Raw genomic sequence first — 24,946 nt, 5'->3', positions numbered from 1 at the left:
AAAATCCAAACAAATTTGTTGCACTCTTTGTTGAGAAAGATAAAGCCATTCCTCCTGAATTTGAAGAAGAGAACTAAGAGCAAGACACTCAAGTAACCCCAAATAAAGCAATTGAGGGCACCCAGACACTGGTAGAAGACCTGCTTGAAGAACTTCCAGAAGAAACAAAAAAAATGACAACTGGTCTTGAATGGGGAGATGTCATTATTCCTACAACTGGTCTTGACCGTACCCTTACCAGATCATCTACCAAGATGTGAAGCGAAACAAATCAAGACATTAGAATTAACGCAGCAAAGAAGAATGGCGTTGTTAAGATCCAAACAACCTTTGAGTGTTTCTCCACAAAAGACAAGGATAAGAAGCCCTCCAAAATCTGAGATTGCTCTCATAAAATCATATGGACTCAGGTAGTGCGGGAAAATTAACTCAAAGTTCTCATCAAATACCACAGTTGATCAGAAGAGTACATTAAACTCATAGCAATCTATTTGGAATAGATCTGAAGTGGAGACCACCAGCACACATGCAGCCTCTAAAGACCTCCACAAAGCTTGGGATACTATATCACTAGAAATGACCAACATCAAAGTGGCTTTTGGCTTCGTTCAATCTTTAGGGCAAGTGGATCACATTTACCTACTTGACTGTTAGTCCCCAACTCCCATGTTAGCAAATGTCTGAAAACAATGACGTTTCTCTATTTTCTCCTTCATTGAGGAACAAACCTAATTTTAAATTGAGATTTCAGCATGGTTCTCATCACATAAAAAGCGTGGTTCTATTATCAGAGATCCTTAAAAAGAACACGTTGAAAACATTATTCCCGTGGTTGGGCTTCCAAATGTCAAGCCTTCCAGAAGAAATATACTTGGTCCAATAAGAGAGCTAGAGACAATTTCACTGTTGGAAGACTTAATAGGTTTAATATCCAAGCTAGTATTGTTACTCTCTTCCCCACTATCAACAGCAATATCATTCATTGTACAGTTTCTGGCCTGAATTTATCCTCTGGAAAGTGGCTGCAATTAAAACAAGGGCACCATCCCCTTTAAATATAATACTGATTACATTCATTTGACTGGCTTCTCCCCAATTGCAGTGTTTAGCTGGAACTCTTGGTGCTCCGCCAACAGGGGCCAAGATAAGAAAATTCACGGTAAAATCTGATCTGAGAAATTGGATAAGATCTTATTTTTCTCTTATGGGACTAAGCATTCCCTTAGGCTCAAAAATAGATAGAAGAGCTTTTAAAATTTAAACCTCAAATGAGAAAGCTGCTAAAGAAGAACAATAATAGAAGCTCAAATCCTACATGACTTGGCTGCATAACCTAGATAAGAGTAACATGGGGATGCATTGCCCCTCAAAACCCCAGCGTTCCCCAGAACAGGGGGTCATGGATAAGGCATCTCCCCACCATTACCATTCTGCCACACTTTGGCTGTTGGGACACCATGGGGACATCACGACTAAGCATTCCCCCTTAGACTCAAACATAGATAGAAGTGCTTTTAAAATTGAAACCTCAAAAGAGAAAGCTACTAAAGAACAATACTAGAAGCTCAAATCCTACATGACTTGGCTGTGTAAGGTAGATAAGTGTAACATGGGGATGCATTGCCCCACAAAACCCCCTGCATTCTCCAGGACAGGGTCTGGGACAAGGCATCTCCCTACCATTACCACTCTACCATGCTTTGGCTGTTGGAACACCACTGCGACATCAGACGGTGCAGTGCCCAAGCGTCCCTCAACCGTCATGGCGACACTTACATGTGCAGTTTTGAAGAATATTATTAAAATTTTGTATTTTAAAATGTTAAAGGAATTTGCTCAGTTATTACTGATTTGTTCCTGGGTTTTTTGGTGAGTCACAAGCTTTCATAAATTTTAGGCCAGCTGAGTCATTGTCGAGTCCTAGATTTTCAACTATGGTTCTTAAGCTGGATGTTCTAAGGCCAGCATAAATTTGCGCCAATGCTGTCTCCTCTCCACCTACTTATACATCATTTTAGCCAAAGCTACGAGGATGTCCCCCATCAACTAAAAAGAAACATTTGGTTACTAGAATCAAGGTTGTCGATAGAGTTGGAGAAATTTGCTCATGCAAAATTTGTTGATGACTCCATCATATCAAGGGAATTGGTTTGACAATTTCTTACTTTCTTCTAGAGATGCCATCAATGCCAGTAAATGTAGATTTGAACATAAAAAACACCTTCGCTGCTGAAAAATAAGCTTTTCCCATATTGTCCAATTCACACATCATGGTGCTAATCTTTTCAAATATTTGGGGATCCCCGCGAGCCTCAAATTAAATAACTCTTAACTACTGGCTTAACCATGTGAAAAAAATCAGCAAGCACATTCAATGCTGCAACAATGGATGGCTCAGTCTTTCTAGCAGATTGGTCTTAATAAAATCAATCATCTCTACTCTTCCTGTCTAATAGCTTATGAGCTATCATGCTCCTATTTAAATTTTTCATGCTCTTGAAAAGAAACTCAAAGTTTCTTTATGGCATGAGGTAGGCAAGCTCATTGCAAGAGACTTCACCTTGTTGGAAAGAATATAGTTCATGAAAGAACAATCTCAAGGTGGTCTGTGTATTACATCTGTGCTCAGCTAAGCTGGTCTAAACTCTTCTATGACACTTTAGAAACAAATTATCACTTACAAATATGATGTTTGCAAACAAGGTATGTGTCTACTCAATACTATCCATCAAATGTCTTGCACTTCCAAAAGATGGTCCCTGAGTATTACAGTTGTTGAATCCATAGTTGAAACACTTGACAAGTTTTAAAAAACTTGCAAGAGCTTTTTGAATGGAAAGTATTGAGTATTTCCACATCACAGACTTTACTCACTATGTTTTGGAGAGTTTTTGGCAAAAATATAATGCCTGGAACACAAAACAGTTGATTCTAATTTGATTTTGAATTATTTCTTGTTGGATTTCGAGCCAAGAAACTAAGATGATAACAGCAATAAGAAAGAGCCAAAACTAAAACAATAAACACCAGAAATACCCAGGGAAAACCATTCTAGAATGAAGGGAAAAACCCAGCCACACAACAACATCATTTTATTGATCACAAATGGTCAAGTGAATAATGCCTATCACTTGACGCAATATATATAGCTTAAGGAGAGACTCTTCACATTCCAACCGAAGGTCTCACCAATTTCCCAAAACGTAACTCTTTATTATAATTACAACTCTTTGTATTTCCATGCCTTAATGCATGTTGTATGACACATGTCATTACACCTAATATTACAATTTAATCATAAGTGTCCTTTTCAGCTGAAGGTGACAATAACAGTAATAAAGTTCATATTTCCAGAGATAAAGATCTCCACCACAGCTACAATCTTCAACACTCCCTCTTAGCCAAAGAGAGATCTTTAGCTAATTAGTCACACAAGGCTGCAACCAAAATGTTGGTCTAATCACATAGATCCTATAAAATCCATGGAATCGCTCAACATGAAAACCTATAACAATTACTCATAATCATGGAATCACTAAACATGAAAACCTGTAACAATCGCATTCAACTTTCATCACAGACTCACTCAACATGATGTTGTCATGGAATCTCTCAACATGACACTAAGAGAAGAATTTGTTAATAATCATGGAATCACTCAACATGAAAAATCACAAATGACTTCATCAAAGACTCACTCAACGTGATGTTGTCATGGAGTCCCTCGACATGACAAGTGAGTAAGGTTTACAGCCAACATTTTATCACGGAATTTCTCAATGTGATACAGCCATGGACTCTCTCAACATGACTTCCAACTCCCATCACGGAATCTCCCAACGTGGTGTCATCATAGACTCTCTCAACATGATGTTTGCTTAGATCTATGAGATTTCCACAATCCATGAATATGAGTTTTAGTTTTTGGATTTTATTGTGTGTAGTTTTTTACCATCAATGTTTCGAATCATACTACATGATCCATCATCAGGATGCCAAAGAACATGAAGAACAAAAAATGTTTGCTACCAAAGTGAAAGAGTTATTAGGTTGACCTTATAACTATCATGAATAAGAACTCGTAATTAGCAAATGCAATCACAGCTAAGACGCATTTTCATCAAGTCTCAAAATCTACAATATCAAAATATTAACAATATGTATAAACATGATAGGGATTCCATATGCACTCCCTTAATACAAATTACTGGATCATCAGATTCAGATAGATGACATAACCTCCCTTTTAGGGTAAACATCTCCCTCTGAATCATGAGCTTCCTCTAACCGCAAATATAAATCATCTTGATGCTTCCCAAACCCCGATCGTGAAAGATTTCCTCAAAGCCAAGTCTATCTTTTTGTCATAATGGTCACCAAGGATGCTGAGTTGAGGGATGTTGAATTGAGCAATTGATCCACCTTGATTCTCTAGGCTGCATATTTAGTTTTCAGAGAAGATCTCGTCGGGTACAACATTAATTTGAGAGGGAAAACCAGCTCACATCATATAAGGCACTTGTTGGCACACTTCTCAATGAACTTTTATGGTGCATGAAGACTTCAACGATAAAAGAGACCACGTATATAATCCGATCGCTAATACAGGGGACTTTTCCGAGAGAGAAGCCATCTAATGCAAATATATACTTAACCCAACTTAAGTAATCCTCGTAAAACTATCAGCAATGCCCAATCGACTCCTCTCACCTATGATTAGAAAACAAATCGATTGACCAAGCACTCTCAATATCATGTACAAGACTCGATATCCTGTAGAATACACTAGACAATTAGAATGTGACAGCCCATGAACACGGTGGTTCTCCAACAAAAAGAATACACTAGGCAACTTGAAAACATTCTACAAAGAAGCATATGTGAATACAATCTATGCGTCTCTAGCAAATTCTTCAATGAAATTAGATTCTATAATTGTCACTTTGTTAGGCTTAGTTGATGCCTTTCTCCAGAATGCATGCAAACACACCTTTTCTATTATATTGTTTCAGCCCCAAAAGAATCTTGTATCAACTTTAATCCAAAGGCCCTTGTCTCACCATTTTCAACATATTCCACACAGCCTTAGCAACCCTATTGCAACTCATAGTTGTAACAGCTTTCTTGATATGTTGAGACACGTTCATTACCCACCATTAATGTTATCTTGTGTTTGCCTCTCAGTTCAAACTCCTTTGATATCCTCAATCGTTATTTTTGGGCATACGTTTGTGCCATGGATAGCGATCACTCACAAGATGATACTACAGTTGTGGTCGTGCAACCATCATTAATAACTAAATACCAATAAATGGCAATTACGAAGAGAGAAGAAATCATGAGCCTGACGGTGAGAGGAAAATAAACATTACTACTTGAGATGTTAGGCAGTTTGACTTCTCCATATCAAGATCCCAGCATGAAACTTTATTCATTTATGATCCACAACCATAACAAATATTTTCCTTGCCTTCCTTGCAACGGAGACCTCATAAAATGCAAATGAATAGCTCCAAGAGACATTATATGATTAAATGACACAAGAAGCTCAGCTTCTTTCCCTCTCCTCTGCTATGCACTCACAGCAATAACAAGAAAAGTCAGCTCGTCAAAACTCAGCCAGACTCCAGTCTAAATAGCAATGACGAGATGTTGCTCAGGCTATCCTTCGACCTGTTGGAACAAGCACTCTGGTTTCTGTCATGTGAAGAGAGTTAGGCCAGACATACAAACAAAGATCCTGCAGGTTAAAATAACACTACCTGTTTTCACAGCTTCTATGATTTTTTTTACTTGACCATGTTTAAAGCTACCAAATAAAAAAATATTTCACAATGGAGCGGATCAACTTTCTTCAATGCTATTATCTATCCTAGCTCTCAAGTCATGTTGGATTTTGAGCCCACAAACTAAGATGATAAACATCAATAAGAAAGAGCCAAAACTGAAACAATAAACACCAGAAATACCCTCAGAAAACCCTTCTAGAATGAAGGGAAAAACCCAGCCACACAACAAAATATCATTTTATTGATCATAAATGGTCAAGTGCACAATGCCTATCGCTTGATACAATATATATATATATATATATATATATATAACTTAAGGAGAGACTCTTTACATTCCAACCAAAGGTCTCACCAATTTCCCAAAATGTGACTCTTTATTACAATTACCACTCTTCGTATTTCCATGCCTTAATGCATGTTCTATGATAATGTCATTACTTGATATTACAATTTAATCATAAGTGTCCTTTTCAGCTGAAGGTGACTATAATGCTAATAACGTCCATATTTCTAGAGAGAAAGATCTTTATCGCAGCTACAATCTTCAACATTTCTCTCTCCTGCAGTATAAAAACACCCTCCCAAACCTTCTACAAGGTCATTTACTGTGATTTTGCACCAAGGAGTGAAGATTTTAGTTCATCTAGAGATATGAGCAAAATCTGGGCTTGTTTGAGGCCCTCGACACAAAGAAGAGTTAGTTAGCTCAGAAACACCTCAATGACCTTGTCTTTATGCAATAGACTCTTCTGTTGCACACAAGGTAGAGAAAAAAATTAAGTGGTCCAATTGATTTGGATAATATAAATCCTAATAATGATTTGTAGGACAAGCCTCCATTGTTTATTGAGGATGACATCTAAGATTTATAATGACAGACAATGGAGGAGGGGGCGGATTTGGGTTCACATTGGATGACATTGAGAAGGACAAGGAGACCAAGGATGATTGGGAGGATTCATTGCCAATGCCATTGGCATTGACATCCAGGGTGGAGGCCAAGCCAGAGCCCTATCATGCCGAGCAATGTGTATTAGCTGTAGCGGACTACTAAGACTAAACCCTCTAGTTCTACCTCTCCCATAGTCTTTACTACAGCTGGGAAGATGTAAAATGTTTCAAAGTAGTTTACTTTTAGTATTGCAATAACAATTTGCTATTTCCGTTTTGTTTAAGACTATCAGCCATCAGCATTCCACATGAGGATGCCAATTTGTAGCTAGTTTGCATTTAAATCAGTCAAAAATACTATATTCAACTTATTTCTTTAATGTGCTCATTTAGTGACTCACTAGATGCATCTCCTCTTTGACTTTTGCAACAAAAAAGGCATTTCTAATGAAATTTAAGCAAACTTTAATATTATGGAGTCACATTTTCCAGCCCCACCAAGTTTTTGTTGAGTGCAAGTTTTTCAACTATGGTAGAATTAATCAAAACCAATGTACCTTGGTATACTAGAGACGGTCACAATATTAAGTATTGAGATGATCTCGTTCTAGGCAATGAACCCCTAATCTCTCTCATGTCCTTGAAACAACTTGTTGAGATAGAAATCACCCTAAGTGGCTTCATCCAAATAGATTTTATGCAGAACATCAACGAGTAGGATCTCATAGAGAGAAATTCATGAGCATTATCCCTGCAGATGGTGGTAGTAAAGATGGTTTAATTTGAAGCAAGCTAGGCTCTATGAGGAGCTACACAATTTGTGGCGGAGATCATTCTTTTGAATTTGAACCAATCGACTACTTCCTAAACATCATATGGACATTTAGCAACACCATCAAAATGTTTACATAGCTTGTCCAAAAGAATAAAATTTTCAATGGTGAATATCTACTGGAGAGCATAGTTCCCAGGCTCGTCATGACTCGTTGAGTCTTGGCAAATTGCGAATCGTGTTATCCCTACCAAGTCAAATTGACTCTAACTCAGACTCATACGAGTCAAACAAGTGATTTGCCAAGACATGGTGAGTCACGAATCTTGTTGTGACTCACTGAATCCTAATGACAAGAGTCGACCGGCGGCCAGCTCTTTTTAGCAAAAAAAAAAAAAAAGGGAACATTTTAAGTTATTCTATCGAGTTGTATGTTGAATCACCACGTGAACACCACCCTTCCCTGCAGCAGCTGCAATTCTTAAAGGTCTTCTCTCTTGTTAAACAACTAAGAGATTTATAAATTGCATTTTTGGGCTTTATCATTACCATTTTTGGCTTCTTCAAAATCAAAGAAAATGATGCCCATTATGGAGTTTTATTAGTTCTAAAGGTGCTAATTTGGTCTTGAGGAATTGCCCCCAAACCCCCGTTGGAGGCACTGCCCATAGACCCATGCAAGGGCCGCTGCCCCTTGACCCTGTTGAGGGCGTTGCCCCCAAACCCATTTTATTTTTTAAATATACAACATTGAGTTCACATTGTACAAATCATTCTCTACACTCTTGTCATTAATCTTCCTCGATATTACTTGATTTATCTTTATAGAATGACTATTGTTGTGTTTGTTAATATTAATGACCTACAAGTATATTAATTGTCATCAATGTATTAATTTGTGTTTGTACTTATGTAATCGAGGTATGTTTATGTATGTGATCAAATTAGCTTCTATTTGATGGTGCTATTCTCTTTAAGCTTTATCCAATAATGGGTGCATGAAACAAGATTCAAATACTTAAAAATCTTTAGATACTCAAGGGTGTTTACGAGTTTTTTGTCAAATCATAAGTCACGTCAGCCTTGCTCGGTCCAAGTTTGGGAACTTTGGTTAAGACTCAAGAGAGCCATCTTGGGTCCTCATATCTGCTTTACAAGTGTCCAAGATTGTGAATCTCACCTCCTCTTTGATTATGAGGAAGATGCTTCTATTTGGATTTCTCTCTCTCTACTATAGTGTCCTCTTTCGTAACAAACTAAATTTAGAAATTTGCATTCAATTTTGGAATTCAGCTACAACAGTTTTAGATTTTTATGGTCCTCCTTCCCTTTCTTCTGTATGCAGTAAATTTGGAATGGCAGGAATAAAATAATTTTGTGAAACACTGCTACCTCCAAGAACATTATGATTTAAAGGATTCAGCAAGCTATGGTAGTAAATGTGTCGAATCCTATTTCAAGAAAATAGCAATTCCTCAAAAGTCTATCTAAAGAAGAAATTCACATTCTTAGGAATTGGAGCATTGTGGGTTTTATCAGCAACTCTCCAGCTCACTGCCCCACTACAGAAACCCATTTCAGCAATCCTACTCTCCTTTTTGAGAGAACTTTGAAATACAATCCAGGTATTGCTGCTCTGATTTGATATGGCTCTCAGCTCAAGACAGTGGACTTTTAATGAATTTAGAGCAGGCCTATAACAACGTTCTTGAATTGATGTGCTGCCCGTTTGACCATGAAGAATTCACTATTTCTAAGAATCATATGTTAGTAATTCAATGCCTCAAAAACAAGTGGTCTGATATGTTCAGCTATGTTTTTTGCATTGTCAAGTCTCAATAAACTTCCAAAGTTCTGATCAAATCAGCTGAAGGTGTCTCCTCAGAAAATCAAATTGTCTTGGCAACAAAAAGGCCAATGAAGTCATTTAAGTCACAGCCCATTTCAGCCTGTATAAGACATATATATTCTAGATGAGATTACATGCCCAAAGAACTTGGAGCATCTTTCTGGCTTTACTACCTTCCACTGTTCCAGTCATTTTATTTATTTTGTCACGTTTCTTGTACTCTAAGCAACAGATTTTTGTGACAAAATAAAATGTTTTTCTTTTTGATATAAATTTATGACTGGTAACGAATTAGAATGGAAAGAAAGACATTCTATCTATGAGCTTTAAAAACCATAGTAGGTCAAGAGGACTCGAATTACAGTTGACATACATTGTGATGAAAGGAATATCAAAAGCAACTTCCAATTACAAAAGCAAAAGAGCTTTACCTAGAGAAGCATAAGCTCTATAAGTTATAACAAAAACAAAAGGAGTATACTATATAGTTACTAACATGGTTACGCCGCCATGTGGGATGGGGGAACAGCAGGACAAGGGGACAAGTTTCTGAGACAGGGGGACAGAGAGGCCTTGATTTGGGGACGGGGGGGGGACGGGGGGTGGCAGGGGGAGTGGGGGTGTATATACCATACATATGGTACTTAAAATGCTAGTTACGAAAAGATGTACTACAATTATACACTATAAGATATAAAGATGTAAAAAACTTAAACATTGAACATTGCATTGAGGTTTTGAACTGGAAAATCATGATTCAGGATCAAATGACAAACAATGAACATTGAATATCAGCAAACAAAAGAGTGTCAAATTATATAATTTGATATTTATAATATGTATCAGTCTTCAGATATAGAAATGCAAATGTGAATAAATATGAAGAAGAGAAGGCTTTTGAATAGAGGAGGGAGGAATGGGCCCGACATCCCATTATAACAAAAATAGAACCAAAAAAATATTAAAATAATGCCTTATTTTTTTATTTTTTAATGTCCCCCATCTTGTTGCTGCAGGAGACGTCCCGGCGTCCCCCCTGCACCCGCAGGGGATACAGAGACGTCTCGCCATCTTTGGCGGAGGTGGTACACTGAGTGGCGCCACCCGAGACGCAAAGACGCCATCCCCCGTCTCGGGTGTGGCCCAATTTTGGTGGGGGAACGCGTCCCCATGTTACATTGGTTACTAGCCCCATTGAAACATACAGAAAAGCTAGAAGAGTTGCCCACAGAGGAGATGAAGAAAGAAACTGCAGGTCCTCAACAAGAGAAAAAAGTTGTAGTCACCAGTAATGATTCTAGGATCAAAATATAAACAATGGCATAAACCATGGTTCTATACTCACATCCATTTTCATACTTACAGTATTGCTTCCATGATCAAAATATAGAAAATGTCATGGATCAATTCAAGCCTTGGCTCTATCCTCCCATCCATTTTCATACACCTCAATGAATGTGCAGACCTGATAGCAACTGTGGCTAAGCATCCTGTGAATAAGGTAAATAAGCTAGTGATCTGGTACTTTTGAATTTTCCCAACATGAAGGTGATGCTGGAAGGAGTAGAAACCCCCCTACATCTAATGCCATATATCTAAGAAAACAAAATATTACTGAAGTTTTGATTTCAGAAGATTCTGTTCATAGTCTGTCATTGACCAAAAAAAACACAATAAAAAGTACCCAATCAGGAAGGTCAAGTAGGCTATCCACCACCAAACAGCTCATGGACTAGTGATTCTTGATGACTGGAAGTATGTTAGCATAAATTAGAATATTACTTTGTTATCACTATTATACAGTTACAGTAATTCTGTTACTGTACTGTGTACCTCCCTATAAATGTTTAAACTTATAAAGTTTACACTGTCCCTATGGTATCAGAGCATCACTTATCTCCTGTGTGCCTGTGCATGATAATCTGGAAAAGACTGTGGATTGGTGTGAGAAATCCCCGGTGTTTGAACTGTTGTATAACCACCGAAGGCGGATGATTAGAGAATTAGTTTGTGCTAACATCAGGATAAGTTGACAAATATGCATTGAGTTCTGTCCATGACACATCAAATGGAGAGAGACAAAGAAGAGCAAAGGTATACCATTGGTGCTGCAGTCCTCTGTTTATGCAGCCTCCATAAATGACTAGAACATGTGACTGATTCTAAACTTTTACAAAGACAGTTCTACTTTTGAATTTTCTATCATAGGCTTAGAGATGCATTGCTTTGCACCATTTTTAAAAAACCTCACTCGTATTAGAAATTACTTCTGGGTATAATCACTTTATAGTTTATTTACTGGTGCCATGCGGATTTATAAGACATAAGTGCAGCATTGCATCATCAAATGAGATTTCACAGTAATTGTTAACAATTGTTTTTGGAATCTGAATCGAATTTAATTTCTTGCATTTTTTGTGGTGAACAGTGACGTTTCTGTTGCATATAATACTAACTTTGGCATTTGAGAAATGGAGAAGGCGCCCATACGATTATCTTCATTAAGTTTCTCAATGTTGAAGGCAGAGAGATGATTAAGGTTTGCACCATGTGATTAAAACCCTTAGGTAGTTATTTGGAGCAAAAGATCACAGAAGAACTCCTAAATTGAAATTTTAATTTGATCCAAGTGCCTATTGCAATTGTTTAGTCATTACTGGTGATATGAGGGATTTGAGGAAAAATTGTTTTCGTATCGGGAGTCATGTTAAACAAATTGCATTTACAGGATAGAGAGGGAGTTGATGATCAATGCATATTAGTCAACAGTGACATCCTATTTTATGAATATGAATACACAGTATAGTAGTTGTTGGTGTCATTATACGATATCCAGCTAAGAGGCGCTAAGACCTTCAATACTATCCTGAGGTAGCTCATTCAGAAAATGGGATGATGACAAGACACTGTTACCTTTTTATTGTTTGTAGCATTAAGACTCTTGGAAACTAAAAAATGAGTTATAATAGAATTCAAGAAGTTAAAGATAGTGTTGAACCAAACAACCATTTAATATAGCAATTAGCAGATGGTGTTAACCTAATTAACTGATGCGTTGGCCCTGGAGGGGAGTATGCATGCAGATGCCGACTGGTGCGTGGATGCAAGAGGAGGCGTTGTGGGTGCTGTCAAGAAGCACAGTTATCTCCTGCGAATGCACGCGGGGTGCTCCGGAGAGCATCCGAAGAGCATCCGGGCACATCCCGTGAGCATCCACTTGTTTCCTGCATCCAGAAAAACATGTGATCAAAATGTTTTTTTTCCTTCTATTTGCCTCACAACCCTAAAACGGCCCTAAAAGAGGCCATTCATTGCCCATTCTTCCCATTTTGTTTGCAACTGGGCTCTCTTCTCATTTGGTCTCCATTGTGGCATTCTAAAAGCAAGGTCATTAGTTTTGAAGAGGATCATTCGTAGGGTGTCTATTGATCTTCCAAAAATGACGAATAAGCATCTAAGGTAAGCATATCATGAGTTTTTTAGTGATTTTTTTTAGTTCATGAATTTTTTAAGTTTTCGAAGAAATTTTTCATGATATTTTGTTTTGTTTTTTTGTAAAGAAATGAAGGAGTAAGTTTTTTTAAACATTTCTGAGTTAATTTTTTTCTTTTTTCTTATTAGATTCATAGTTTCTATTGTGCAATAATGGCCACTACTGACAGTCAAAGTTCAGCAGCAGGGCAAGAATGAAGTGATAACTTCAATATTGATGTGGCATCTCCATTATGGAGACACGCCACAAGATCATCACAAGTTTCTAGAGGTGGGTCATACATTTGGAGATGCAATATATGTCATAGTAAACCATTCAACAACTCATATTCCTGGGTCAAAGTTCATTTTATGAGCCCTACTGGTAAAGGAATAGCATTGTGCAAGGGAAGTAAAGATGGAAAAAGGTTGAGCGATGCACAATTAGTCGGATTCATAAAAGAACATTGTTGATCGTTAAGTGAGCAAATAAAAAACAAGTTTGTACAAACCTTCATCTACAAAGAGCAAAGTGAATGTGCCCACTGATCATGTTGCATCCTCCAAACATCCATTCTTGGAAGTGGGAGAGGAGGATGATGAAGTAGAAGTTATTACCTACAAAAAAGGTCCGTTAGATCAAGCATTAAAAATGGAGGCAAGAGAGATTGTTGATGAAGCAATTGCACGTTGCCTTTATGCCAATGGTCTTCCTTTCAATTTGGTAAGATCTAAGTCACAGGGTTCGCTGAATTTTTGGCTTGAGATTCGAAATTCGGCGAATCCATTAAAACCAAAAAAAATTCGTTAATGTTCGCCTAACATTCGTACAGAATATTAAAAAGGTGTCGTTTTCCAAAAATAATAATTTATCACGCCACTTTTTAGAGTTTTCAATCGAGTTTTTACTATCAATGAAACCAATCTGCATGCTGAGTGCACGAATACTTTCTGAGCATCAGCAGCTAGGGCATCTGTATTTTTTTGAGCATTGGCGGAAACTTTTCATCTATTTGATTGTCCACCAAAATCACTCTTTGCTTCATTTTTGGCTTCAAATTGCAGATTATTATGCGGACACTTTGTGCTTTGTGTCACATCTGCAACACCCCATCTTACCTACAACTCCTGACTCTTATGGACTCTGCAACCCCTAACTCTCATTCATTGCGACTTGTCTCTGCAACCTCCTGCCTCTGTTCTGGTGTTCGGGTCACCTTCAATCGATGACCACGGCTCGGCTTTAATATTTTAATAGTTTTAAGGTTTTAATTTCGTGATTTTAGGATTCAGTTTATTTTATAAGAGTTTCATTTTATTTTTTAGTTTGAATATAGTTTAGTTTGATTTATATCATTGTTATTATATTTATAATATTAATACAATTATTTATATATTATATTTATAATATTACTACAATTATTCATTTTATTATTATAATATTAATAATACAATTAAAATATTTTCATTCGATTGATGGACACTTTAGTTTATATTATTGTTTTGATTAATTTATGTTATGTAATTTCATATGTTACAATACAAATTTAATATTTTTTTAATTTTGTAAATTTTAAAATTGTTAACTTCTTACATATTAAACATTATAGGTATTTTGTAATTTTGAATTGAAAAATTCTTTGCATGAAATTCATAAATATATAATAATAAATAGCATATACTTTTTTTTTTTTAATTACATAAGGCGAATTTATTATCGAATTTTTTTCGATCTTTTTGACTCGTCAAATTTCATCCAAACTTCATATTTGTTGAACTCGAACTCGAACTTGAACCTTGTGACTTAGTTTAAGATTGCCATATTGGAGAGAAATGATTGCAGCCATCCTTAGAGCACCAGCTGATTACATTAGCCCCAGGTCTGAAACGGTGCCTACTACTCTTTTGCAAAAAGAAAAGATTTCTATAGACAAAGCTCTTCAACCAATTAGGACATCTTGGAAAACTTCCAGCATAACTATTGTATCTAATGGATGGAAAGACACAAGAAACCGACCATTGATAATTGCAATTGCAATGTCCCCCAAAGGGGAAAAGTTTTTGAGGGCTATTGATTGTGAAGGGCAAGTTAAGGATTCACAATTCATTTCTAGGATTCTCATTGAGGCAATAGAGATGGTGGGTAGTGAGAATGTGATCCAAGTGGTCACAAATAATGCCACAAATTGTAGGGGTGCAGGTGCTTTGGTTTAGTCTCGATACGACCATATTTTTTGGACACCATGCACCGTATCACCTTGGTCATGCAACAAATTGGCACCCAAATAGATTGGGTGAAGCAAATATACCAAGAGGGAGAGGAGATACAAACATTTGTGACAAACCACCACATGTCACAATCTATACTCGGATCATTCTCCAAGTTGGAGTTGTTGAAGGTAGATTTAAAATTGTAATTATTTAGTTTCATTTATTTATTTATTTTGAATAAGTTTTATATTCTGTTCAATATCAAATTTCTTGTTTATAACTTCGTTTTATATTTGATGTCATATTGTCAACTTGCTTATAGGTTGTTGAGACTAGATTTGCATCTCATACTGTTGTTCTGAAATGACTCCTCAAGGTGAAATCAGCATTGGACCAAATGGTTATTTGTAACCAATGGGCTATATGGAAGGCTTCAAATTCAAAGAGAGCCTTGAAGGTCAAGGGTATGATCTTCGATGAGCATTGGTGGGCTCGTGTGCAATTTGTATTTGATTTCACTGGGCCTATCATGACTATGTTGCACTTTGCCAATACAAATGCACCTTGCTTGGGAGATCTGTACGATGGCATAGACACCATGGTAGAAAAGGTAAAGCTTTCCATACAAGCACATGAGACTAACCTCACAGAATGTGAAGCCTTGTGCAAAAAGGTGGAGGATATCATTCATCATCGTTGGGAGAGGATGACTATCCCATTGCACCTTTGTGCATATGCCTTATCTCCAAGGTACTATAGCCAGGAAATACTTGCTATGCCGGATAGAATTGCACCATATGCGAATGAAGAAGTTGCTACTGGGTGCTACACTGCATTTGCAAGACTCTTCCCAAATGATGAAATACACAAAAAGGTGAGGCAAGAATTTGGCTTATTTGCAAAACTTACTCCATATGCAATAAAGGACCAAAATGACATGGGAGCTATCACATGGTGGTACATGTATGGTCAACCATTCAAGCATCTATAACCACTTGCAATCAAGATCCTCTCACAAGTAAGTTTTCATTTATTTATTTACTTAGCAATTGTATTCTACATTTTAGTGTTTAACATTCTCTAATTTGTTTTTCATTTGTATGTTTAATTTTAAAATTTTAAAATTTATTTTTTTATGAACACTATTCAGGTTGCAAGTTCTTTTTCCGCTGAACGGAATTGGAGTACGTACTCCTATATCCATTCAGTGAAGCACAACCAGTTGGGCTCAAAGAAAGCTCAGGACTTGGTTTATATAAATATCAACTTGCATCTTTTGATACAAAGAAGGCTCAACCAAGCTTTGGGGTGTAGCCCCTGAATATGCAGACTTGGATGCAACACTTCAGGATCTTATTGTGATGACTGATGATAATGTTGATAACATCATAGCACGTGCATCTAGCACAATTGGAACCATGCATGGTTCAAATGAATTTGCAAATGTTGCAGCAGCAGGAGATGATGAGAATGTGGATTTTTTTGAGAATCCTTATGATTCTGAATGACTGAATGTGATTTGTGAATCTTGAGCCTTGACTCTTTGATTGATCAACATTGAACCATGAGCTATGTTTTGATTTTTTAATTCGAATTGCATTGGAATCTTTAACTTGAGTGATTTACTAATTAGATATTACTGTTATTTCAATTTGATTATGATAATGACTCAATCAATGGTTTATTTTTGTATATTTAATATTTCTTCTTTGCATACATTGTCATAAATTATAGTTAACAACTTTACACACACACACACACATATATTTAAATATATATAGACTTATGTACGGACACACCCAAACGCATCCAAAATCACCAAAAAAAAATCCACAAATCAGCACCCCGCACCTGCATCAGCATCAGAACCAGAACTGGTAACTTAGGTGTTAACCCTGTAGTCACTACAAACCTGTGCACATAGGAATTTTAAGGCATTGAAGAAATCATTTCCTATGTTGATTGAGCACTTCCTCAAGTGCAATTTTAAGAGGCTAAGGACTAAAACAGTCATTATTTGGAGGATATCACCCTTCTGAGGGTCACAATACAAATTGGAGGATTCTAGATCAGAATAATTCATTGTCTGTGATCCAAGAGTTTGGGACTGAGAGCTCAAGAATTCAACTTGGAGCAACACCTTTCTGAGGGTCACGAGGCAATTTGAGGGAGTTCCACTTGATTCAAGATTTTGTTCTTCAAGGAAAAAATATGTACTCATTTATTTAATCAGCAGGTTTTAATGTGTAAGCCTTAAGGGGAGATCCCTATAGCAAGGTAAATATGACGATTTTGAGAACAATGTATTTAGAGAAGGAATGTTAGTGCAAATTAGAAGCTTTCAACATCAAAAAACTATCAAAAAGCTTTCGCCATCATCAAAGGGAGCAATAATTACTGGATCTCTCTTAAAATCATAATGATAAAACCTTGTTAAACTGGCAGATTCATTCCTGCAATGACACTGTCAACATATTCAATGCTCTTAAAAGACTTGACATTGACAGTCCATAGAAGTTTGATTATTATGCATGTTTAATAATTGTGGCCAGGACAAAGGTGGCTCAAGGGTAAGCTTGAAAATCTATGAATACAGTAGTTTTGACAAAATTACAGTAAATTAAGCTCTCTTCACTTAGACGAAATGTTAGCCAAATGATGTAAAACCACAGCAGCTCAATAATGCTTGCTCCACATTATGGTGAAAATAAGGTTCAACAGACTTAATCTCAAATCCGAATAAAAGCATTAAACTTAGTCTCATGCCCTTAAAATTATGTCCTGCAGATCATTGCGAGATGACACTTCGATGAATTTCATATAGAATTACCAATATCCATCAAAATAAAATGGCTGATAGGGGCTGAAGTCTGCCATTCATTATAGCAGGCATAGCAGCCTGAATCTATCATTTTTTCATTGGTACCCTATAAAGTAAATACGTTTTAATCTTCAACTGACATGTCCAGAAAAATTGCAATGCTAAACAAATTTATATCTTTTCTTTTGCAATATAAATATCAAACAATAATGAGTAAAGCTGTATGCCTTTCTTTAACTGACATTTCCAGATGAATTAAGATTTTAAACAGGTCACCGCATCTTACCTTTCTTTTCCTTCCCAATTTAAATATCAAACAACAATCAATTACACTGTCAATGAACACTCAGCTCCAGTGAAAATTACTGGATAGCTGGAAGAAGGTGTAGTAAATCAATATATTTGAAAATTTCTTGATTCTACTCCCTAGGGCGAGGAAACCATATTGGTAGTACTGTAACTATAAATTAGCATAAAGCCTTGAGTCTTGGCAGTGCAAAAGATTTTAAATAAGTTAACTATCCATGATTTTGAATAAAAGGAAGAACCAGCAGCCAAGAATACTCCCAAAATAACATAACTTTATTTCATATAAATTAATAATCATTCATTTGAAATTCCAAAACAATTAAGTTTGAATGTGCATAGTCTTATTTGGTGTGAATCTGTTCTACCTCAGTTTGGTCTACTCAAACTTAGGGAACAACCAGCTAGCTTAGGCTTGTTACACCTGATCATTATTATTGTCAAATGAATATTGCAATTATTTAAATATAGTTCATTAAAAATCATTTAAATAGCAGAGTCATTTGATGAAATATATAACTTTTGGATGCCCTAAGTGCTTATCCCACTAAAATGTCATTATAAGAGTACATGTTGGTGTAATGTTTTCATGTTGAAATTATGATCCCACATCATTTTAAGAACAATATACCATTAGAAATATGATGAAGTTGTCAAAAAATTATAAAGATTAGTTACCCGATTCACAATAGAATGCTCATTACAAAAGTCTCACTCCAGCCACTAAACCAACTTTCTCTCAGCAGAAACACATTCAGGAAGCAGGGAAAACACCGACTGACCTCTATCTTTGATCCCCTCTAGATTTTATTATTTTTATTTTTATTATGAATAAGTAGGGATTATTATAAAGATGTGCTATTACATCTTTATGTGATATCTTTACCAGTGTAAAGTTATTTGGCCACTTAAAATATCATCTATGGAGGCTATCAATTTTCTGTATGTCTTGCTAATTAGATCAAATGTTATTATATCAATATACAAGAATACTAACATTATGTGGTGTCTTATTGACCAAGTGTGCTTATGGTAATCTTATGTTGAATATCAACAACTTTTTTACTACTATATGGGTTACTTAGCCTTGGATATTGTTGCCATTCAAGGGGAAGTATGTTGCTTAACCCCCCCAGCCTCCAGTACTCCCCAATGAGCATTGTCAGATCATGTATTGGTCCCTTCATAGTGATTAATGATGTCACAGTTACTTCACCATTTCTAGTCCAGGCAGTGATATTCATGATCTCCATTTTTCCTCATATTTGCTCCTTGGAGTACTTGTTCCCACTTCTTGGCTATATGTACTATTTCCCTAACCACTTGTGTTGGCAGTTCATTATTATTTATTATTTCTTTGGTTTTGCTCCTCCCCTTGTGGAGTCTTTCACAGTTTCTCTTCCTATAACTTTCTATTTAATATCACTGTTCTCTTGAGTTTCATTAACCTATTTTTGGTCATCCATGGACATTAACATAATTTCTTCTTTCTTTCAATACTGACCTGGCCAGAATATTAAATGGAGGTATTGAACCATTGGCTAATCTCTTGTCTGGTTAAAGTTGAGGAATTTCGATAAAGTGACAGCCTAGAGTCAATACTATGGCAGTGAGTTTGCAGAAGCTTTATGTGTTCATCATAATTGGCATCGTGCAAATTCGACAAGGTAACAAGCAAGTAAAGCTAAAAGGAATTTTTACCCCTTAATCACTGGATCATTTTTGGCCATCAACAGGCTGCAGAGAATCCACGTACTACAAAACGAGGTTAATAAAATATGTCCGTCAGAGAATTCGTGCAGATATTTTTCATATGCAATTATGCTCCATGGTCCAAATGATTATGGTCTAGATGATATGCACAATTAGCTGCAAATTATTTACTAACATAGATAGCTCAAAGATTATTAGCACGCCTGTCCCAAACTGGCATAGCTACTTTCTGACGAGCTTAGTAATAATGGATTTTAGACAGAGTAAACCCCAAGACTAATGAAGTTCTTGTGGAAAATGATTTGACTTAATGCAGTCATGCATCCAAGAACTACTTATAGTTTGCAAAGATCCTGAGGTTAATCAATAATTAATCCGAAACTGCAATTCAGCTTCAACCTAACCTTTTATGACAAGCACGGGTATTTCTGTGCATCAAGGATAATTAGGATACTACTTAGTTTCACTGTCTGAAGTTTTAAAAAGCTGTATTACAGAAAAGATGACCAGCATAGCAACTTCTTTGACAAGAAAAGGTATATTCTATTAAATAAATTTTGATACATTTAAGTCCCTTTTGGAAATTCAGGGAACACTAACACAATAACACATTGATACTTTTACTCTAAATTTTTATCCCTTAATGCCCACAGTGAAACGTCAGAGAAAACTTTCATAATGAAGCAACTGCTAAACACTTTTGAGCTACCAGCCTCTGGCACAAGTAGAAGAAACATGGAAAACACTTCATGACGGTTTGGCACTTTCAGAAAATCAATTAATTCTTAGTCCACCAAGATGGATAGTTCAACCATTTCCTATGCTTATGCAAATTGTAGTTTATTTTCTTAGTGATGAATTTCTGTAACTCTCATTTAATAAGTTCTGTATAAATTCTTTGATTACTGCATAAATCAATATTTGGCATTCCATTGTAGCTTTAAAATCATCCACAAATTGCAATGACTTGATTTTTCCATATGCACATAACTTATATCAATAGGATTCCAAATGATCTCCTACTGAGACTATAGCGATTAACATATCAACTTTCTTTTGGCATTCCAATCTTCAAGTTTCAACCAGACCCTAATAATTTGAGCTGACATATGGAGCTAACAGACCATGTGATCCACTTCATATAAGTAATTCAAGACCTCCATGTTTAAAAGCATCCATTATATATAAAAATAGTTAATAGAAAGTTCTTATGCTACCATTGCAAATTCATGTTGGATATCTCAGTTTGTAGAAATGTTTATTGGTGCACCTTCTTAGAGTTACCAGTAACCAAAAAGAAATTGGGGATTTTTAAAAATATCTTACACAGCTAAAATCAACGAGAAAGAAAGTTGCTTTTTGATTTACTTTCAGAGAATACAAGTAGAAAGTTTACTCCCCTCAAAGCTAAGAGATGAAAAAAGGACAAACCCCAAAATAATGATGTTCGTGAAGTTAACAATGATGACTTACATCCAGAATACTGCCCAGTAAGAAAATTGAGTTACTTAGAATTCTACCATTCAGTTGACATTGCACATATACCCACTGACCAATATAAGTCAGCCAAGTAATTAGAATTTACCAATCATACAAAAGATTGAGGTTCTTACCGTACTGCTTGCTCAGAGAAGTGCTTTCCTGGTTGTCGTTGGCGAAGAGTGTGCAAATCTCCTCCTGGACAATACTCCATAACCAAACATGAGAACCTGTCTGTCTCAAAGTGAGTGTATAATGTAGGGAGAAAAGGATGATCCAGAGATTGCAGTATTTCCCTTTCAGTTTGAGCTCTCAACAACTTTTTCCGACTTGCCAGAGAGCCTTTATCCATCACCTTCATTGCAAAGTAGGATCTTGTACCACTTAATTCTGAAAGATAAACACTGCCTATGTCACCACACCCTAGCTTTTTAAGCAATCTGAAATGGCTTAATCCCAAAATTCCATCCCGCATTCTAACTACTCGAATGGCTTCCCATCGTGGATCGTTGGACTTGTGAGGCTTGTTGGCATTACTACTTAAACTGCTGCAGGTGCTTTCATCACTGACCCCGCTACTATTACTACCTCTGCAAACACTACTCTTAGCACTTTCAATAAAATCTCCTTTTTCACTAACTTTGGCACTTTCACTAGTCTTTGGTATAGAATTAGCCACACTGCTAGTACCATCACTTAGTTTTGCACTTGAGCTGTTTTTAACACTACTTGGTGCTGTCATAACACTTGTGCTGTCGCTGCTGTTATGAGGACTGAGATTGCTGCTTGTAGGCAAGGAAGCATCCCTGGTGCATTTTTCATCCCGTTCAGATGATCCTTTATGTGACAAGTCTTCTGGTGAATGACAAACAGCTTCAGCTTTCTGTGAGTTACAACAAGCTGATGATGCTGAAGTAGCTACTCCAGATGATGCTTCAGTAACCGTGGACATATCCGTGCAACCCCTCAGTGGATGCTTCGCCTTATTTGCCTCAAGTGACTGGGTGCAATTTGCACGAGACACTTGATCTGTATGATCTGCTTTTGTGTTTTGTGGGATCATAGACTCATCAAATACAGGATTTAGATTCCTTGTCTCTGATGCTTCTCTTGATGAATGTTTCATAGTACTTCTGGCAGTTCCCTGAGAAACAGCCCCTACTCTACTTCCACTTTTGGAAGTGGGTGATTGTAATGTGCCTGCTTCGTATAATGGATTATTCACTGGACCCTTCAATGGTGACTTCTGATTAGCTGCTTCTGGGACCCCTGAAATACCACCTTCCTTAGATGCTTGCTCCAACATAATTTTCTCTGATGGGAGCACATTACCCCCTAGCTTCAACTTTTGTTTCACAGGACCTGCTTCTTGTGTTCTAGAAGTACCAACTTTCTCTGTTTTCTTCAAGCTAGTTGCATCTAGCGCCTGCGTAATTCCTTCTACTGATATGTTCTTGATGGAAGATGATCCAGGTGCCTGACAGGAGGCTGGCTTGCATGACTGTTTGAAATTTGCTTCTGATGATCTAAATGTTGCCATTAATCAGAATATTGTATTCTCAATGCAATTCATTCATGCAAGGCCATGAATTCTATAACAACTAGAAGATACACGTTTTCAGTCTCTTCCACCACAGTCCTCTAATTCCTTTAACCTCACCACAAAGAATAGAGCTGCATGTTTTCTGTAAGGCCATATGATGTGTAGCTTGTATCGATATGTAGTTTGCATCAACCAATAGCCTACAGAAAATTTCCTTTATACTGAAATGATTACATTCCTGCCATCAGATCAGAGCATAAATCATCAATTATCATAAGTAAATCCCTACTAATTGAAATGCGCTGTATTGACTTGACAAGTCACAAACTATCTAACGGAAACAATAATGCCGACACAACTTAGCATGCATTCAAGTCAAACGTGATGTACACATTGATGCCCAATACAAAATGCTTACAAAAAACAGTCTGTCCTTCCTCATCCAATACTCTTGTTATCAGAGATTGTAAGCTTAGAACTCAAAACATACGCCAACAGCTTAAGATCCAAAAAGGCTTGACATAGCATGGCAGAAAGGCTCTGTTCTTCGTTCAGGAATAGAATCAAGATAACCCATCAGGCAACTCAGAAAAGATAAACATAAAAAATTGGCTTCAGGGATTATTGGTACGCAAATCACAATTCAAGGGCAATGGCAGGTAGCATTTGATAATTATTTGGTAGATCTGGATACCCTTACAAAATGTCAATTAAATGGATTTGTCCAAGACCAAATCCTCAGGAGTATCCAAAAATTAAAAGGTTGTCCCTGGCATTGAAGATTATGTAATCTCGGGCAGCCAAGCAATCTAGAAAAAAATACAAGGCTCCCTAAAACCCTGCAAATAAGCTTCGCTAAAAGACAAGCTGAAACGAAAACAAATGAAGCAGCAATTCTTGTTCGGGGGAACGGCAAATATTCCCGAAATCTTTGTAACAAAAATACCCATATCCTCAAAATGCGACCTCTCAGTTCGTCGGCTTACAATTGATTCTCAGATCGGTACCAAGCAATACAGCTAGGCTTGCTTAATTAAACTCGCTAGATTTTTCTTGTTTCCACTTAAAAACCAGCCATAAAATCTAGAATTTAACGATGAATGAGTTAGCACGATAACGAAAAAAAACATCTGGATCAAGAATGTAACTAGTATGCAGAAAAATGTGTGGAAAGAAACTCAAAGATGGAGAAGGGACAAAATTTTGGATCTGAATATGCATGCACTTTCTGATAAACATAATGTGTATGATGCCATTTATTCAGAGTACAATGGGATGTTTACCTGCGTTGTTGAGATCGCAGAGAAGAGCAGATGAGTGTCCTTGTTTGGTGCTGAACCAGAACTAAAGAGTGTATGAAGAAAGTGTAGAGAGCCCCTTTGGTTAAACGAGGAAAGCTGCCTGGTCAAAGCTAAAGAATGGTTTCTCCCTTCATTAAATTAAGAAAGTTTCTATTTTATTTCCCTTGTTGCTTGGATCTTTGTAACCAATAAAACATGGTAAGTTGCGCTGCCTTGGCATTCGGAGCCCGGCGTCCCCACTTCCGCCCTTTCTTGTCACCCGTACTACGTGGAGCTCATGTGGCAATACCTTTTTACAGTTTTGTTGGGAAGATAACCAAAAACATTTATTTATGTAAACTCAAATAGTAAACCTAGTTGTTTTAAGGCTTTAGCTTCGGGTTGTTTATATAATTATTATTTCCTCTCATTCATATATTTATTCATTATTCATTCATTAGTCTTTCACTAGAAGTGAACTTCATAAATTTGGGTTTCTGATTTAAAGGATGTGGGCTTGCTTAATATTGGTTCTTAGATCAATTCTCTTTGTTTTGAATTACTAGAAATAGAAGGTCTAGTTGGATGAATGTCTTCATTTGAGTTGTCTTACACACTTCTTACTATTACTTCACATTCATTCATTCATTTCATTTATTCTATTTAGAAATGAACTCTATAACGTTGGTCAATCTAACAAATAAAATGGGTGTGTCAAAAAGTGACCTTGAACTCATCCTATGTAGGTCCTTTTATCAGTTCTCTTTGTCTTGAATTGTCCTACCTAAATGTGAACTCGAGGTTGATAGTTGACTCTT

At 36.6% G+C, this 24,946-nt stretch overlaps 1 protein-coding gene across 1 annotated transcript in view; it reads right to left on the bottom strand.

Annotated features, from left to right (window-relative positions):
• Positions 1–24,540, bottom strand: part of LOC149568164 (serine/threonine-protein kinase D6PK-like) — a 32,528-nt gene extending 7,988 nt beyond the window's left edge. Inside the window, exons 1-2 of the mRNA XM_089821168.1 lie at positions 24,132–24,540; positions 21,440–23,086 (exon numbers count right to left, since the gene is read on the bottom strand). Of these exons, the coding sequence (XP_089677294.1) occupies positions 21,440–22,845 (1,406 nt within the window). The 5' untranslated portion in view covers positions 22,846–23,086; positions 24,132–24,540. The remainder of the gene's footprint in view (positions 1–21,439; positions 23,087–24,131) is intronic.
• Positions 24,541–24,946: the final 406 nt, after the last annotated feature.

This window comes from Cupressus sempervirens, chromosome 3, assembly GCF_028749045.1.
Source record: "Cupressus sempervirens isolate cs-2001-9-10 chromosome 3, ASM2874904v1, whole genome shotgun sequence".
NCBI lineage: Eukaryota > Viridiplantae > Streptophyta > Pinopsida > Cupressales > Cupressaceae > Cupressus > Cupressus sempervirens.
Note: the sequence above shows the minus strand (reverse complement) of the source record. Positions and strands in the feature narration are given on the sequence as shown.